At 39.7% G+C, this 19521-nt stretch overlaps 1 protein-coding gene across 1 annotated transcript in view; it reads right to left on the bottom strand.

Annotated features, from left to right (window-relative positions):
- The window catches only part of LOC119379038 (titin), a 294770-nt gene that overhangs the window by 33355 nt on the left and 241894 nt on the right, over positions 1-19521 (bottom strand). The window contains exons 162-171 of the mRNA XM_049412985.1: positions 17461-19366; positions 16231-16968; positions 15646-15738; positions 14629-15402; positions 12614-12646; positions 11918-11934; positions 5342-5411; positions 4702-4875; positions 3508-3680; positions 636-768 (exon numbers count right to left, since the gene is read on the bottom strand). Coding sequence (XP_049268942.1) covers positions 636-768; positions 3508-3680; positions 4702-4875; positions 5342-5411; positions 11918-11934; positions 12614-12646; positions 14629-15402; positions 15646-15738; positions 16231-16968; positions 17461-19366 — 4111 coding nt within the window. The remainder of the gene's footprint in view (positions 1-635; positions 769-3507; positions 3681-4701; positions 4876-5341; positions 5412-11917; positions 11935-12613; positions 12647-14628; positions 15403-15645; positions 15739-16230; positions 16969-17460; positions 19367-19521) is intronic.

Here is a 19521-nt window from a genome sequence, read left to right as displayed (position 1 = left end):
TACAGGGTGCCTTAATGGTTAATTCAACAAAAAACAAACTTGAGAACTACTCTGCATGGGATCTGTAATGACACCTTTTGTCAAATATGCTGCACTTATGCTGTGTGTGTAAAAGTGAAGAATGAAAGAAAGAAAAGAAACAAGAGTGGCCAAATAATGAACACACCAGATGGCAGCATACTTCTTATAGAATTGTACTTAAGAGTAGCAGCCGCATCAAGGCAGCTAGCAAGGATAGTAGTGCCTACAACACCGTTTGCCTACCATGTGTTAGCATGAGAGCCAGCCAACCAGGTTTAGTGATTGCATTATATCGTGAAATACTGAGAGTAATACACTTATGCTATAAATTCTAACCCTTGCTTACAATTAAAATTGCAGAAGGAAATATAATCTCACCATGAGTGAGTACTATAATGAAAAACATACACACACAAAGAAAAGGGAACAATGGAGAAGGAAAACATATACTAATCTACCCATTCCTTTGAGCTCTTGATACCATGTTTACTCATTCACCTGCGTATGAGGCATGTGCTGCAGTTGCAGCATTTAATGACATAGTGTAATGCTGTAATGCTTAACTTGCAAGAGCATTGAAAACTATCTTGCTAAGAGGGCTTCAATTTTCTTACCTTGAACTGTCAAGTCAGCTGAGCATGATGCAAAACCCGCTGGGTTCTTGGCAACCACAGTGTATGTTCCTGCATCTTCTGGGAAGACTTCATTAATGACAAGGGTGCTCACATTTTCTTCATCATAATAAATCTGAAACACAAAGAGTGGTCAGTTTTTGCTGTGATAGCTTGAAAAAATAAATTTTGATTTTAAGTTGTCATATCTTGCAGTGTGAAACAAAGTGAGAATCATACGCTCCCAGTTAAGTCTGCAAAAGCATTGCTTTTTTTAGAGCCGTGCGAATAGCAAAATTTTGGGTGCAAAGTGAATTCGAATATTGGAGTGTGAGTGCGAATCGAATCGAATATTTTTCTAATATTTCTCGAATATTTCTAGAATATTTTTCGAATACTTCGAAGTGTAATTGCAGAAAAAAAAGTTAGAGAGGATTCCTAAGCATATATTCTTATGAGATAGCAACATGAAAGTGTTACTTTTCACTAGGTTGATGAAGCGCTGGCGGGGTGGTGTTTCATAGTTGTCTTATCAAGAATGAGGCAACGTAGAGGCCGAATTCTACTTATGTACATGATTTGGTGCAACCAAAGTGTTGCTGACAACACTTCACACGTGATAGGCACAGATGCCATTTCCTCAGCCTCTCCTCCTCTTTCAACTTCTGTGGAAGCCCAACTGATGTGGCGGACAAGGGTGTGCTCCCTTCAAGTCTGGAGTTCCAAATCTACCTCGTAGACGACATATAAGAACGTCTGAAATTTTGGATGCTAAAAAGCTTCGGCTTCCGATTTTTCGGACTTCCTGCCCGAATTTCAGGTCCAAAACAGCATTAATTGAGCCCCCACCTCTGCCACATCTTTCATCTCAAAGTTGGAACCAGCGTTTTCACGAGTTAATACATTGACGACCGTAGCGGAGCTTGAAAGGTAGCTTTGCCGCAATACCGGGGTGTAATGAGGTGAAGCATATTAAAAAATCTAGGGACCACTTACAATCGGACGTTGACTGTCTGTTGGCCAAGTTCGACCGTAACGGAGCTTGAAAGGCAGCTTTGCCGCAATACGAGTGTGTAATGAGGTGAAGCATATTGAAAATCTGAAGGGGTCACTTTTAATCGGACGTTGACTGTCTCTTGGCTAAGTTCGACCGCAGCGGAGCTTGAAAGGCAGCTTTGCCGCAATACGAGAGTGTAATCAGGTGAAGCATATTGAAAATCTAGGGACCATTTCTAATCGGACGTTGACTGTCTCTTGGCTAAGTTCAACCGTAAAGGGGCTTGAAAGGCAGCTTTGCCGCAATACGAGAGTGTAATGAGGTGAAGCATATTAAAAATCTGAAGGGGTCACTTTTAATTGGACGTTGACTGTATTTGTTTTTGGGAAGTTCGAATAGTAAAATTCCAGTGCGGCGAATCGAATAGCAAACACTATTCGAAAAATATTCGAAATTTCGAATATTCGCACACCCCTACTCTTTTTTTTTTGTTCTTTGATTGCTCAGAAAATTAAAAGGAAATAAAAACCGTAAGAAATCAAAGAATAACAAACAGAAGAATGCAGTTTAGTAATATATTTACTTTATACTAGTCAAATAGAATTTTTACATTGTGACAATAATTACAGTCCTAGGGCCAGATTAATTACACTATTCTTATTGGATAAACATAGAAGTAGTACATACATCAGTTTATAAAATATTTCACACATGAACACAGTACACTTTGATAGTATTCGAGAGGTAATATGCCTTGTTATGCAAGATGCTGTGTAAGAAATTTGAAAAATTTCTGGTGGTTTCTATGTGTGACAATGGGTTCTCGAAGGGGGTTCCATAAGGCAGGCATCATTAATGATGGGTGACTGATACAGGATGACCCCCTAATGTGAATGTGCGATGTGAATGTGAATTAACGATTAGCAGCAAAGAAGTGTCACTCCTAAAGGAAAGAAGGTAGCAAGTAGATACAGTGTGATAGTGCCTCGTATTGCACCTAGTACGGTGCGCATGTACAGTGGGTGACGTGTTCCGGGTATATATGTTTGACCTTGCTTAATAAAGCGTTCAGTTGATAGTTAGCGCTGGTGTTCCCTCACTTTTGTCCCTGTCTTAGCTGGCACTCGAAGTTTCTTAAGATGTATATGTACCAACTAGCTCGTCTTTCGGCCTTACTTCAGTTTACTAGATTGATTCGATTAGGCCTGCGCTTTGGGGAACGGTAACTCCACAACTTCGGGTTAGATAGAAGGATCAAAAGCAAGTCTGACGTCAGGAATTTAATTTTTGCTTCATTTAGCATCTTGAGATACTGCTTTATGCACACACAGTAGTTATGTTCCGAGGCTACAGGTCTGTTATCCACTTTGGCCTTTCTAAAAAGGCATTTCTCTTATGGCTTAGGAGTGATTTGCGTTCATTTATTATCATTCTTGTTAAACCATTGGTTATTTTATTAAGATTTCACAAGCTGCGTAAGGCTATATTTGTTTTTGAAATTCAGCAGCATGTATTTAAAGCATTCCCTATTAGCACTGACAGAGCAAGATAAGCCAGAACTTTTAAACCTTGCAAAAGTGCTCTAGTTTTCTGTTAATAGCTTCATAGATTCTCGTTTCATAATCTGTTATCACTGTTTTAGTTGTAGGTTTTTTTTTTATATGGAAGTGATGTACAGATCGATGTGAAAGCGGTTATGGTCCCTTATGCCTGGCAGCAAAGTTACACTCGTTAGCCCATCAATTAAATATTAATGCAACATCATTCCATTCAATTTATTCTATGAGAGATGCTGGTTTTATGAGAGTCGCTACCAATTTATTAAATAGTTGGCTATATTTGAGTCCAATAATGAAAGGTATGGTATGCACCACTCACCTCAAATTCTGTTGTTGACTTTATGATTTGTGTCTGCTTGAACCAAGTGACGTATGGCCGTGGGTTACCCTGTACCTTGCACTGAAACGTTGCCGGCTGTCCCTTTTCAACTTCTGTTGGCTTGGGCTTTTCAAGGAATTTCGGTGCTGTCATTTTTTCTCCCGGAAGTAGTTCTTCGAGGAAAGGACCAAACCAGTTTTATTACAACAGCTGTCTAATGTATAATTTTACTGTTTGGTAAATGATAAATATGTGTGATGTTTAAGCACTGCATTGAGCAACTATGTATTATGTCCAAGCTGTAAAACAGTAGGCAATCTGGAATATCAATGCTAATTTAAGCTATTGTTTTGTAAGAAGGAATGTCCTTGTTTTTTAGGTGCACAGTAAGCTGCACTCACATTGTGAATTCTTTAAATAACACACTTTATCATTTTTCCACCCGGTATGTTCAATGTATTGATTTTTAAAACAATGAAACTGTAAGACAAGTTCAGTAGAAGTTGCAGTGCACAGGTTGATGTAAGTTGCTCTCTTGACTAAAATGTACTAAGCTGCAGGCTTAAAGTCATAAACTTCGGCAGTTACCCTGAGTCCATCATGGGATTGGCTAAAAGGAGGTGATCATAGTGCATATATTATTTACTCAACTATACATTAAGAATTTCGTGCCATTGATTTTTTGGGGGTACTGTATATTTTAATTTCAATCCTCTACAATAGATTTCGATAAGAAAACACATGGATCCTCAAAACAGCATCTTTCCACTGACTCTCTTCATTATATGCTTTATATGATAGCACGCAGCAATAAAATTATACCTTTATCTCTAATAAAGTAGTCAGCATAAGCTGGTGTCTATATTCCTCATGTCAACTTTTGCAGAGAGAGTAAAAGACATATTTGCTGTCTAGAAAACATCGACAGTGTCACTGTTTCTGCTAATATGTGTGTGTGTGTTTTATTGGCAAATATATATCTCAGGAAGTGCTAGCTAGCCCGTCAAGAAGTTCTGAAACATGTGAGAGTGGGAGAGCATCATGTATGTATATTGTCACATTCACATCATACTCTTCCTAATTTTTACTGCAGTCTTTCAGGCATTTCAAGTTAAAATCCTTGCCCTTATTTCTGAGATGAATGTGTCATAAAAGGAAGCAAAACAAATGAACACGTAACAAAAAAATACTCACTCCCAAATACAGGTATTTTGCCTATTTTTTCTTCCAACACTTGGTCCAGAAGGTGATTGTAAGAAGCAACATCTTCTAAGATGGACTTTGGAACTATCCCCTTTTCTTTAGTGACGGTCTTTCGTACAAGCCATCGTTCCTCAGTTTTTCGTTCCACTAATATAACATGCTCGCCTAGAAAAAAAAAAAGTAACATATGAATGACTTTATGATACTTTCTCTTCCCAATCCTTTGACTGCAATAGCATTTAGCAACATTTGTGAAATATATCACAATGACTAAGGGTTTCTGTAATAAAAGTTAAGCCATGGCTGCTTATTCAAAGGATAACCAAGCATTCCTTTGCCTGAGCTGCTCAAATTTAACTTCTGGATTGACCAGCAGTGACCAAAATAAAGGATGTTTCATTTAGTGACATTTACTTGTTGATGCCAATGTATTATAAATGTATTTGTTTTTTTAAAATCATATTTAACACTTTTTTATTTGTTTAGCTGATTTTGTTGTCCTTTAATGTATTTCTACATCTGATTTTATGCTTGGTCTAAGGAGCATATACTGCAGTTTGGCTACATAAATAAATAAATACAGTTGTTGACTACAGTGATTAATTATTAGAAATATTGAAAAAAATTTTACCTTCCTCAAGATCTAAGCCATCCTCCTCTTCTGTGATGTAGGTAGTGATTGCCACATACTCAATTATTTCCTGCAGAAAAATTCATATTGAAGAGTCTATTCTAACTTTTATATGTTCTCTGTAGTTGCATGATATCATATAGCACCATGGAATTTGTATATGTATAGTCCTTACGGATTGAAATGCGAGATCAAGGCTTTCGTTATAACGACTGGTATGCACAATTACTCGGGATCACTGCATCATGTCACAACGAAAGTGGCTGCTAAAAATAAGGTTGGCTCTGATGTAAATGTTCGAGTCAAAATTACGCCGATATGATACGAAATGACGGTGGTGGAAACAAAAGTATGTGCATTACTTAGCCCCGAATTGTCGCATTTCGTTCGACTGGATTAAAACGGGACAATTTAGGGCCAAGTAACACACATACTTTCGTTTCCACCATCTGCAGTTCGGGTCGTATTGGCATAATTTTGACTCGAAGGCATAGATCAGAGCCAACATTAGAAACCAGATTCGTCGCAACATGACGTGGTCATCTCGAGCAATTGCACATACAAGTTGTTATACTAAATAATTTGATGTCGCGTTTGAATCCATGAGTACTGTACATGCACAGCATGCAGCTGAACCTGAAAATCAGCTATATTTTGCATAGTCACCAGTACATTATATTACTCAGACGTAAGCATAGTGAAAGTTAGAGACTGAAATGAATAAGGACAAAGGGTCAGAATAAATAAAAAACAAACAGCAATTGTCCTTCAAAGCATGTTACATTTTGTGTTTTGAACATGTATATAAAAGTCCCACAAGCAGGCTTCCTCACACACCTCAATCAGTGTAACTAAGGTGGCTGAGCTAACACTTGGGCCACTGCAGAATTTTAGTACTGCATGCCCAGAATGGAGGGGGCTGAGACAGTTCACATGTGTTCACATATTGTTTGTCCTGAAAGCGTGAAATGTCTGGGAATTTCACGCTTATGTAGGTTCCATAGTCAAGACTGGCAGCATGCTATTAATGCATATAATCTTAAAGTTTGTCTCTGCTCTTTACTGTAACAACACAAAAAACACATAGGTCAGCAGACAGAGTGGGACACCTGCTTCGTATGTCGTCCAATGTGTTTTCTGTTCTGCTTGATTGAGCCAAGAGAAACAAGCAAGTATAAATTTGTATTCCTCCACTCTTCACAGTGCATGACAAAACAACCTCCTGCAATTTTTTATAGACCAATTATTTAAAGTTATTGAATCTAGGATAAAAAGTATGTTATTATTATTATCAATTGTTGAAGCAGAGTAGTTCTGCTTCAGCAGTGGTTAGCAATTTTATTTTTATTCTCAGCCACTGGGCAACAATATTAGAACATGCTGATGAAAATGCTTTACAGATGGAAAACTGTAAGTGCGTTTTCTAAACAAATGTGCTAGCCATGGAGTTGCTTATAATTACCTAGAGGAAAAACTGGTGCTGCGAGCTGTCGTATGCATGGGCATGCTGGGATGCGTTGAATTCGGACTTGATTCGAATTGACATCGTTCAAGAACAGCCCAGATTCCTCGAAGGCCTTAAATACGTGTCTGGCTTCAACGTGTTTCTTGCATCAAAATGATTGATTTCGTACTGAAGGAGCACGTAGTAAGCTATTTATTTTTTATCATTGCACAGAAATGAGTTTTATTTAACTTTGATGTTGATGTACAATTTTACGAAGCATAAAAAGTAAGAAACGGCCGCTAAACTTGGAAGGTAGATGACAAGGCCAGCGTTCACTCTGTGACTGTTTATCGTCTGTTTCTTTCTTTCTCCATTTGGTTATGCTGTACAGGTGAGTGGATCTTTATTCTAGAATATAATAGGCGTGAATAAGATCCGTTTATAGAAGTTTTGTTTTAGAGAAGCTTTATTTGTGCAGTCGTATCCACTTTTTAGCCGAAGCCTTGCCCAACGCCAGCCAACACAAGCCTCACAGACACATAAGTCGTCTCTGCCGTCATTCCCATTGCGACACAGCGCCCCTTAGGAAATTCGCATAGACAGTGGCGCCAAATTTCCCTCTACGTATTATTGTGAGAAACTCTATGGTGCTAGCAGATGTAGTATTTCTTTAATATTGTTAAACCAAGTCTTGAAGTGTAAAGCAAATGCATATAAACTTACGAATTGACATATTGATCTTTGTGTGAACTGTTCTAATTATGACAATCCGCTTTTTTTTTCTTATAACATAGTTTGCCCGCGTGTTGCATGCACTGTGTGTTGATCCAGGTAACTGGCAAAGAAACTTTCATGCTTTCAAAACTGCATTTCTGCTTTTTCCTCAACGAGAAGTTTTTCAAACAAAGTGAGGAAAGCTATGCACTCATCATTCAATTATTTATGCCATTTGTTCTCAAATGACTCACTGTACGGCATATTTAATTTTCAAATAGACTAATTTGTGTGCTGATAGTATATAATAAGTGCACGAAATTAATGCTAGCCTTGGGCATGACAGCTATGGTCTTGTGAGGCTGTAAAAAAAAGTTGTTACATTTATATTGCCAGCTAGCATAAAAAAGGAAACTTCTAAACTCGTGATTAAATTGACACTAAAGGGAAAAATGATGTCTCTCGTATTAGAAAACAGCCCTTTTATGATACCAAAGGCACCACTCTTGCCACAAGATGCTCGGCAAGCGAGAAAACATGCAAAAAGAAAATACAGGTGGCGCAACACCTTGAGGCTCCCATACCAACTTGCTGCGACATTATTTTTGACAGCATGCTAGGGCCCACACAGTTTTTATCGGCAAAAATGAATTACATTGCATTGTAAGGGAGCCAGAGGCATGGAATAGCAAGTTTTATGATGTTTTCTTGAGCCAATGTGGCCTAAAGAAGAAAAAAAAACACTGAAATCTGTGACGTCACACTAACATTCGGGCACTCAAGTTTTGGTGCAAGATTAAAATATGAAACTTTGACCTTAATTTTAGCTTATAATAATGAACCTATGATGGAAAAATTAATGACAATAGAGTTCCAAAAGAATAATTTATGAGCCTAAACTTACGTAGGGAATGAAGGTAGGGAATTTTGAGGGCTCGTTTCTTTGTTTTACACAACCTTAATGAAAACCAGCAGATAATGAAGCCAAGGAAAGTATCGGGGACGTTAATTTTACTGTTTTAAGTGTATTGTGGTAATTGTGACATAGATGTGAAGAACTGCTCATGATCAGATCATCGCTAACGATTCATTTGCATCATTTCAATCATGGTGTGACACTTTGCAAATGTAAATCAACTTCCGAAAAACGGTATCCATGTCATTTACCAAGCGTTCTTCCCCGTCTCCATTTACCTATTCGTTTAATGGTTGCCCTCTCGGAAATGTTTCACAATACAAATATCTAAGTCTCTTTTTCACTCAGGATTTATCTTGGTCTCATCACATCGAACTCATGTGCAACCGTGCGCTTAGAAAGTTAGGCTACCTGCAACGCACTTTACGTTCAGCACCTCTCAGCATACGACTCCTCACTTATAAAACACTGGTTCGTCCAGTATTGAAATATGGGTCTGTTGTGTGGAACCCACACAAGATATCGGATATCAACAAAATATAATCTGTTCAGAAGAAAGCTGTACGCTTCATTTATCGTCGCTTTGACAGGTATTTTTCACCTAGTTCCCATCTTCCTATCTTACAGCTTACCAGTCTCTCTTCCCATCGTCACGTTGAATGTTTGAAGTTTCTTTATACCTTAAGTCCCCACGGTTCCCCCTACTCAGCAAATACATTGCACCCGCTAGACCAACAACCACCCGAAATTACCATGAGTTGAACATGTCCACTTTTATCCATCGTACGATGGCATTTAAATATAGTTTTTTTGTTCATTCTATTGAATTGTGGAATGCTTTGCCTGGTTACGTTCGATCTTTATCACTCGATGACTTCTTATTGTATATTACTAACCATTGATGTTGAGCGCACTTGTTATGCTCTTCTATGTATGTATTTTCCCACTCCTGCGATAGCCCTGCGGGGCTGCAGTATGTTGAAATAAATAAATAAATAAATAAATAAATAAATAAATAAATAAATAAATAAAAAGTGAAATGGACGAAAAGACAACTTGCCGCCGGCAGGGACCGAACCTGGAACCTTCGGATTACGCACCCGATGCTCTTACCAATTGAGCTACGGCGGCTCCCCGTGAAGGTTGCAGGTTCGGTCCCTGCCGGCGGCAAGTTGTCTTTTTGTCCACTTTACTTCCTTCAGACCTATATCACAATTGCTTCAATACACTTAAAACAGTAAAGTTAACATCCTCTATACCTTCCTTGGCTTCATTATCCGCTGGTTTTCATTAAACTTATGTGGTGTTATTTTTTTATTGTCCCTCCTTAGAGGTCTTGCATAGTATAAGTACAGCTAGTAGCATTTGAGAAGCCTTATTTTAATTTGCACCATTATTCACCATAAATCAGAAGTATGGAATAAGGCTACAAAATTGGGTGAGTTGGTTTATGTCCATGGTTAACAGCTCAAAAGGACACAGACAAAAGAGGAGACCAGATGACATGAGCGCTGTGTCGTGTGGTCTCATCTTTTGTCCGTGTCCTGTCGTGCTGTTAACCATGATCAGAGGTATGGCACAATTGTAAGAGGTTTTCGTCATTAGTGAAAAGGGCTCTATAGTAGCATGACAGATTTCAGGAGGTGAGCTGCGATAAAGTCTAAAGCTCTTGGCTTTTTTAAAAAGCAACTTATGAAAATGTTTGAAGTTTTTTACTACCTGGAGGAGAGGTGACATGATCCCTCAAGCTGTGCAGCATTATCTAAAATGTGCCCATACACTGAACATTCATTTTTCATATCACCGGATATGCAAGCTGACAGAATACACATATGTGATTCAGAGGTGGCCACAAAAGCTCTAAATTTTAGTTTTATGTGAGAATTATATAGATGTTAGTAACATAATTACAAAGAGCACCTTTTAATGACAGAGTAGCAGCATAAAAATTTGTATTTTTTTTTATTTATTTACAGTATACTGCGGTCACGAAGGACCATGCAGGTGGGAAACTATACAGTTGCAAATTTACAAACACAAATGGAGCCGTAAGGCACACTAGCTCACAGAAAAGGGAAACAAAGCAACCTATCGGCATATCTAGAAGTATTACAAAAAAAATTTTTTTTAAATCTGGCAGAGACAAAGGAGGCGAACCGCACAAGCAATACACACATGAGGAGCGCCCCTTGCCTTATCTATCCTTGTCTCAGCTTTGTGCCATTATGCTGTCATTATGAACTAACATGTCCAGACAGCTTGCACCAAAACCTTTTCGGTAGTTTGCTCTACTTTTTGCATTTTGCTTTCATTAAGTATGTATTGTTCATCTCATGTGCCTTGTTAAAGATACTTTTGCCATTAATAAAAAGCGTACATCACTGGCGTAGCCAACGGGGAGGGAGAGGGAATTTAACCCTTCCCCGTCCCTCCCAAAATTTTTCAGTTTTGCATGTGTATATATACAAATTGGTGTATTCATGTGGGAGGTAGTGGCCAAGTACTACCAAGTGGGTAGATGAGATTAAGAAGTTTGCAGGTATAACGTGGCAACAGAAAGCACAGGACCGGGTTGATTGGCGGAACATGGGAGAGGCCTTTGCCCTGCAGTGGGCGTAGACAGGCTGATGATGATGATGATGATGATGATATATACAAACACACATACAGGAAAAAATTTATGGCTACGCCTCTAGTATACATAACTCTATTCACAAAAAAACCTGTACAGTGCACTACAGTTAAAACACGATCTAACAAAATTAAATTTTACGAAGTTCCCAATCTAACGAAGCAATTTCCATTCCCCAGGAGGTACCCTTAGGGTTCCATGTTGCCATGAACCCGAATTAACGAAACTAACTCGGTCACCAAACCTGATTTAATGAAGTTTTTCCCGAAACAAATGAGCAAAAATGCGGGGATTTCTTTCCAATTTTGACAGACAGGTTCTTCTAGGAGTCTGCACTCTAATGCTGTCATGTTAAAACAGTCATGATCCTAGCTGTATTTTGATGAGACTGCACACCGCGTCCCATGCATCGAACAATGGACTCGGCAATCTGTAGCACTCTTACGTACCAGATGGAGCTAAGGGCGGCCTGTGTTTGCTTTCGTTATTCCATGGTTGATGTCACAGATGGCACTGAACATCTCTCAACTTTCTTGCTCGGCCTGCTTGTTCTCCGAGTCTTTGTGTATCAGCAGCCTGATAGCTTCCCATGTCAGAGCCACCCTAGTGGACCTTCCACACATGCAGCGTGGGTTACCAGCACATACAATGCCATGGTGGCTTTTGGGTGTTGCGATGTTACAATTTTAGATTTTGAAGGACTGATAAATTCCTTTCTTGATTTTACGAGCTTCCAGATTTAACGAAATCATTCGAGCATAGTCATCACTTCGTTAAATCAAGTTTTAACTGTCTTGAAAAATGGAAGTGCATAAACCACAAAACTGCAGCCATTCTGTCAACTGAGAACACAAAAAGCAAACTTACAATATCCTCTTCGTCACCTGTGGAAAAAGAAAGAAAAAGTGTTTAAACAGAGGTGAACTGAATATATAACACATTATTATATGCGATGTACTGTTTTATATGTGCACAGTACGGCCATTAGTGGGACATGACTAATTAGCAGACCACTGTAAATGATGCCAGTGCACATCATTATTTTACAGTGTACATATTATAGGAAAGTACAAAGAAGAAAAATGCCAGTCCTGCAGCACCTATACAGCAACAACAATAATAATAATAATAATAATAATAATAATAATAATAATAATAATAATAATAATAATAATAATAATAATAATAATAATGACAACAAGACTGTTAAATGCATTAGCACAGCCTCTGCCTCGCTGACAATGCAAAAAAGGGCAAGCATCTGCATAAAAAAATTGCATGACACCTGTCTGACATGTCGTTCCGTGCATGCGCCATAATTCGAGGTAATTTTCTTGCTGCCGCATAATATGTGATTTATTTTACAGGAGAAACATTAGATGAAAACCAGCATCCTCTCTATTCTAGCTGTTATATTTTACTATCAGAACATTTTATTTATTTTTTTTTTTTTGGCAAGCACTGGAAATGCATCACTTATACATCCAAATATCCCAGCTTTCATCCTGTAAGGCTTGATTAAAGATGCAGATCACAGCTGCAAAAGTAATAGCGCATCTTTACCTTGAGGCTCTTGAAGTACAATCTTGACTTCATCTGAAAATAAAATACAGTCAGATACAATCCAATAAAACTAATTCAGAGTCAACAAACATAATATGCTGATCCACCTAAGCACAATGCACTTGTATGGCAATTCAGGCAGTTGGAGTAACACGAGCAGTTCATATTTATACAGAAAAAAAAACAGCAAAATATCATGCTTCCTGAAGCATTTAGAAGAATGCAACTACAAAAACAAATTGTCCCAATAGGAACCAGGTGAACATAAACAAAAATAATCAATTAAATGAAACAATTTACAGTTTATATATATATTAGGGGTGTGCGAATATTCGAAATTTCGAATATTTTTCGAATAGTGTTTGCTATTCGATTCGATTCGCACTGGAATTTTACTATTCGAACTATTCGATCTTCCCGAAAACAAATACAGTCAACGTCCGACTGAAAGTGACCCCTTCAGATTTTCAATATGCTTCACCTCATTATACTCTCGTATTGCGGCAAAGCTGCCTTTCAGGCTCCGTTACGGTCGAACTTTGTCAAGACGCAGTCAACGTCCAATTGGAAGTGGCCCCGTGATTTTCAATGTGCTTCACCTCATTACACCCCTGTATTGCGGCAAAGCTGTCTTTCAAGCTCCGTTACGGTCGAACTTTGCCAAGACAACGTCCGATTGAAAGTCGTCCCTAGATTTTTATCAATATGCTTCACCTCATCACACCCCAGTATTGCGGCAAAGCTGCCTTTCAAGCTCCGTTACGGTCGAACTTTGCCAAGAGACAACGTCCGATTGGAAGTGGTCCCTATATTTTCAATATGCTTCACCTCATCACACCCCGGTATTGCGGCAAAGCTGCCTTTCAAGCTCTGCTACGGTCGCAAATGTATTAACTCAAAAAAACGCTGGTTCCAACATGGAGATGAAAGATGTGGCAGACGTGGGGGCTCAATTAATGCTGTTTTGGACCTGTAATTTGGGCAGGAAGTCCGAAAAATCGGAAGCCGAAGCTTCTTAGCATCCAAAATTTCAGATGTTCTTTTATATCGATGTCTACGAGGCAGATTTTGAACTCTGGACTTGAAGGGAGCACACCCTTGTCCGCCACATCAGTTGGGCTTCCACAGAAGTTGAAAGAGGAGGAGAGGCTGAGTAAATGGCATCTTTGCCTATCACGTGTAAAGTGTTGTCGGCAACACTTTGGTTGCACCAAATCATGTACATAAATAGAATTCGGCCTCTACATTGCCTCATTCTTGATAAGACAACTATGAAACACCACCCCACCAGTGCTTCATCAACCTAGCGAAAAGAAACACTTTCATGTTGCTATCTCATAAGAATATGCTTAAGAATCCTCTCTAACTTTTTTTTTCTGCAATTTTGCTTCGAAGTATTAGAAAAATATTCCAGAAATATTCGAGAAATATTCGATTCGATTCGCGCTCACACTTCAATATTCGAATTCGCTTCGCACCCAAAATTTTGCTATTCGCACAGCTCTAATATGTATATATATATTTCAGGAAATTCAGGTAAACTATATAAAAACTATTTTTGCTGCACACCAGTCTCTAATAGCTCTAATAATTATCTTTTTTTTTGTGAATACAGCAGAGATCATCATCAAGCTCATAAAGCATATCTGCTATGTAGAAGCTACACTTATTTCTACCATTTTGCATAAAAACAAGCAGTTTCACAAACACACACAAAAAAAGAGCACGTAAAAAGGGCATCCTTTTGTCCCACTACAATAATTGCCATCAACATAGCATTCATTTTCTCGCATTATCGGCGACTGTCAAGTTTTCAAGACGGGAAACGCAACCTAGCCAGATGACGATTATTGTTGTGGGACAAAAAGACACCCCTTTTACGCAGCCTGTTTTTTAGAGTGTAGTGCATTGTTTTCTATAGTGTGGCATGCTGGTTACACAAATGTAGAAAATGTGAAAAATATATAAACATATGCATTTACAAGTAATTATACTGCTTTTGGTTAAAAACTTACCTGAAGCTTCTGTCACTGTGCGTTGCTCTTCTCTGGAAGCAAGATCAAGGTGAATAGTATCTTCCTGTGTAGCTTGATCTTCACCTTCTGCCTTTAAAGAAAAGTCAGTATCTGTTGTACTAAGTTTACGAGGGACCTTCAGCTCAAACATTTCTTCAACTTCATCATACTGTCTTGGTGCAGGAGCCTCTTCTTTAAGAGACACTGTAAACTTTTCACTAACATCATCAAGAGCTTGAGGTTTCGAAACTCTTTTTCTTAAAGTAACTGTTGGTATCTCTTCAGGTAACTCATCATGAATTCCTGGCTTTCTTGGTTTCTTAATAGTAAGCTGGGCCTCCTCTTCTACAACTTCCTTTTTCTCAATTGGCTTAGGTTTCTCTTCAATTGTCAGTTCTTCAGGTGCTTCTTCAGGCTTCGGAGCTTCCTTCGGCTTTTCTTCTAATGTCACAGTGACATCCTCCGTGACTTCCTCTGGACGTTCTTCTGGCTGTTCCTCAGGCTTCTTGAGTGTCACAGTTTCTTCAGGCGCCTCTTCAATGAATTTTGGTTTCTTTGGTTTCTTTTTAATGGTGAGCTTGGCTTCCTCTTCTACAACTTCTTTTTTCTCAACCGGTTTAGGTTTTTCTTCGATTGTCAGTTCTTCAGGAGCTTCTTCAGGCTTCGGAGCTTCCTTCGGCTTTTCTTCTAATGTCACAGTGACATCCTCCGTGACTTCCTCTGGACGTTCTTCTGGCTGTTCCTCAGGCTTCTTGAGTGTCACAGTTTCTTCAGGTGCCTCTTCAATGAATTTTGGTTTCTTTGGTTTCTTTTTAATGGTGAGCTTGGCTTCCTCTTCTACAACTTTTTTCTCAACTGGTTTAGGTTTTTCTTCGATTGTCAGTTCTTCAGGAGCTTCTTCAGGCTTCGGAGCTTCCTTCGGCTTTTCTTCTAATGTCACAGTGACATCCTCCGTCACTTCTTTTGGACGTTCTTCTGGCTGTTCCTCAGGCTTCTTGAGTGTCACAGTTTCTTCAGGTGCCTCTTCAATGAATTTTGGTTTCTTTGGTTTCTTTTTGATGGTAAGTTTGGCCTCTTCTTCTACAACTTCCTTTTTCTCAACGGGTTTAGGTTTCTCTTCAATTGTCAGTTCTTCAGGAGCTTCTTCAGGCTTCGGAGCTTTCTTCGGCTTTTCTTCTAATCTCACAGTGACATCCTCCACGACTTCCTCTGGGCGTTCTTCTGGCCATTCCTCGGGCTTCTTGAGTGTCACACTTTCTTCAGGCGCCTCTTCAATGAACTTTGGTTTCTTTGGTTTCTTTTTAATGGTGAGCTTGGCTTCCTCTTCTACAACTTCTTTTTTCTCAACTGGTTTAGGTTTTTCTTCGATTGTCAGTTCTTCAGGAGCTTCTTCGGGCTTCGGAGCTTCCTTCGGCTTTTCTTCTAATGTCACAGTGACATCCTCCGTCACTTCTTCTGGACGTTCTTCTGGCTGTTCCTCAGGCTTCTTGAGTGTCACAGTTTCTTCAGGCGCCTCTTCAATGAATTTTGGTTTCTTTGGTTTCTTTTTAATGGTGAGCTTGGCTTCCTCTTCTACAACTTCTTTTTTCTCAACTGGTTTAGGCTTTTCTTCAATTGTCAGTTCTTCAGGAGCTTCTTCAGGCTTCGGAGCTTCCTTCGGCTTTTCTTCTAATGTCACAGTGACATCCTCCGTCACTTCTTCTGGACGTTCATCTGGCCGTTCCTCAGGCTTCTTGAGTGTCACAGTTTCTTCAGGTGCCTCTTCAATTAATTTTGGTTTCTTTGGTTTCTTTTTGATGGTAAGTTTGGCCTCCTCTTCTACAACTTCCTTTTTCTCAACTGGTTTAGGTTTCTCTTCAATTGTCAGTTCTTCAGGAGCTTCTTCAGGCTTCGGAGCTTCCTTCGGCTTTTCTTCTAATCTCACAGTGACATCCTCCACGACTTCCTCTGGGAGTTCTTCTGGCTGTTCCTCGGGCTTCTTGAGTGTCACAGTTTCTTCAGGCGCCTCTTCAATGAATTTTGGTTTCTTTGGTTTCTTTTTAATGGTGAGCTTGGCTTCCTCTTCTACAACTTCTTTTTTCTCAACCGGTTTAGGTTTTTCTTCAATTGTCAGTTCTTCAGGAGCTTCTTCAGGCTTCGGAGCTTCCTTCGGCTTTTCTTCTAATGTCACAGTGACATCCTCCGTCACTTCTTCTGGACGTTCTTCTGGCTGTTCCTCAGGCTTCTTGAGTGTCACAGTTTCTTCAGGTGCCTCTTCAATGAATTTTGGTTTCTTTGGTTTCTTTTTGATGGTAAGTTTGGCCTCCTCTTCTACAACTTCCTTTTTCTCAACTGGTTTAGGTTTCTCTTCAATTGTCAGTTCTTCAGAAGCTTCTTCAGGCTTCGGAGCTTCCTTCGGCTTTTCTTCTAATCTCACAGTGACATCCTCCACGACTTCCTCTGGGCGTTCTTCTGGCTGTTCCTCGGGCTTCTTGAGTGTCACAGTTTCTTCAGGCGCCTCTTCAATGAATTTGGGTTTCTTTGGTTTCTTTTTAATGGTGAGCTTGGCTTCCTCTTCTACAACTTCTTTTTTCTCAACCGGTTTAGGTTTTTCTTCGATTGTCAGTTCTTCAGGAGCTTCTTCAGGCTTCGGAGCTTCCTTCGGCTTTTCTTCTAATGTCACAGTGACATCCTCCATGACTTCCTCTGGACGTTCTTCCGGTTGTTCCTCGGGCTTCTTGAGTGTCACAGTTTCTTCAGGTGCCTCTTCAATGAATTTCGGTTTCTTGGGTTTCTTTTTGATGGTCAGTTTGGCCTCCTCTTCTACAACTTCCTTTTTCTCAACTGGCTTAGGTTTCTCTTCAACTGTCAGTTCTTCAGGAGCTTCCTCAGGTTTAGGAGTTTCCTCTGGCTTTTCTTCTAATGTCACAGTGACATCCTCCCTGACTTCCTCTGGACGTTCTTCCGGTTGTTCCTCGGTCCTCTTGAGTGTCACAGTTTCTTCAGGTGCCTCTTCAATGAATTTCGGTTTCTTGGGTTTCTTTTTGATGGTCAGTTTGGCCTCCTCTTCTACAACTTCCTTTTTCTCAACTGGCTTAGGTTTCTCTTCAACTGTCAGTTCTTCAGGAGCTTCCTCAGGTTTAGGAGTTTCCTCTGGCTTTTCTTCTAATGTCACAGTGACATCCTCTCTGACTTCCTCTGGACGTTCTTCCGGTTGTTCCTCGGTCCTCTTGAGTGTCACAGTTTCTTCAGGTGCCTCTTCAATGAATTTCGGTTTCTTGGGTTTCTTTTTGATGGTCAGTTTGGCCTCCTCTTCTACAACTTCCTTTTTCTCAACTGGCTTAGGTTTCTCTTCAACTGTCAGTTCTTCAGGAGCTTCCTCAGGTTTAGGAGTTTCCTCTGGCTTTTCTTCTAATGTCACAGTGACATCCTCTCCGACTTCCTCTGGACGTTCTTCCGGTTGTTCCTCGGTCCTCTTGAGTGTCACAGTTTCTTCAGGTGCCTCTTCAATGAATTTCGGTTTCTTTGGTTTCTTTTTGATGGTCAATTTAGCTTCCTCTTCTACAACTTCCTTTTTCTCAACTGGCTTAGGTTTCTCTTCAAGTATCAGTTCTTCAGGAGCTTCCTCAGGTCTAGGAGTTTCCTTCGGCTTTTCTTCTAATGTCAAAGTGACATCCTCCGTGACTTCCTCTGGACGTTCTTCCGGTTTTTCCTCGGTCTTCTTGAGTGTCACAGTTTCTTCAGGTGCCTCCTCAATAATTTTCGGTTTCTTTGGTTTCTTTTTGATGGTCAGTTTGGCCTCCTCTTCTACAACTTCCTTTTTCTCAACTGGCTTAGGTTTCTCTTCAACTGTCAGCTCTTCAGGAGCTTCCTCAGGCATTGGAATTTCCTTTGGCTTTTCTTCTAATGTCACAGTGACATCCTTCGTGACTTCCTCTGGACGTTCTTTCGGTTGTTCCTCTGGCTTCTTCAATATAACAGTCTCTTCAGGGGCCTCTTCAACGACTTTTGGTTTCTTTGGTTTCTTTTTGATAGTAAGCTTGGCTTCCTCTTCTACAACTTCCTTTTTCTCTACCGGTTTAGGTTTCTCTTCAATCACCAGTTCTTCAGGAGTTTCGTCAGGCTTTGGAGTTTCTTTTGGCTTCGCTTCTAATGTCACAGTCATGTCCTCCTTGATTTCTTCCGGCTGTTCCTTGGGTTGCTCCTCTTGCTTTTTCAACGTAACAATCTCTTCAGGAGCTTCTTCAATGAATTTTGGTTTCTTTGGTTTCTTTTTGATAGCAAGCTTTGCTTCCTCTTCTACAACTTCCTTTTTCTCAAATGGTTCAAGTTTCTCTTCAATTATCAGTCCTACAGGAGCTTCTTCTGGCTTTCGCATCTCTTCTGGCTTTTCTTCCAAGGGGACTGTGACCTCTTGAGTAACTTCTTTAGGAAGCTCTTCTGGTTTTTCTTCTGGCTTCTTGAGGACAATTGTTTCCTCAGGTGCTTCCTGAGTATCTTTGGGCTTTTTGGGTTTCTTTTTAATTTTAAGCTTTGCTTCTTCTGGAGCCTTCTCTTCTGGTTTAACTTCTTCCACCTTTTCTGGCACCTCTTCCAGCTTTGGCACCTCTTCTGGCTTTTCTTCCAAGGGGACTGTGACCTCTTCAGTAACCTCTTTAGGAAGCTCTTCTTGTTTTTCTTCTGGTTTCTTGATGACAATAGTTTCCTCAGGTGCTTCCTCAGCATCTTTGGGCTTTTTGGGTTTCTTTTTAATTTTAAGCTTTGCTTCTTCCGGAGTCTTCTCTTCTGGCTTAATTTCTTCCACCTTAACTTCTGGTGCCTCTTCTGGCTTTCGCATCTCTTCTGGCTTTTCTTCCAAGGGCACTGTGACCTCTTGAGTAACTTCTTTAGGAAGCTCTTCTGGTTTTTCTTCTG

Source organism: Rhipicephalus sanguineus, chromosome 1, assembly GCF_013339695.2.
Source record: "Rhipicephalus sanguineus isolate Rsan-2018 chromosome 1, BIME_Rsan_1.4, whole genome shotgun sequence".
Lineage (NCBI taxonomy): Eukaryota > Metazoa > Arthropoda > Arachnida > Ixodida > Ixodidae > Rhipicephalus > Rhipicephalus sanguineus.
The sequence above is the reverse complement of the archived record's forward strand: the minus strand, read 5'-3'. Positions and strand labels throughout refer to the sequence as shown.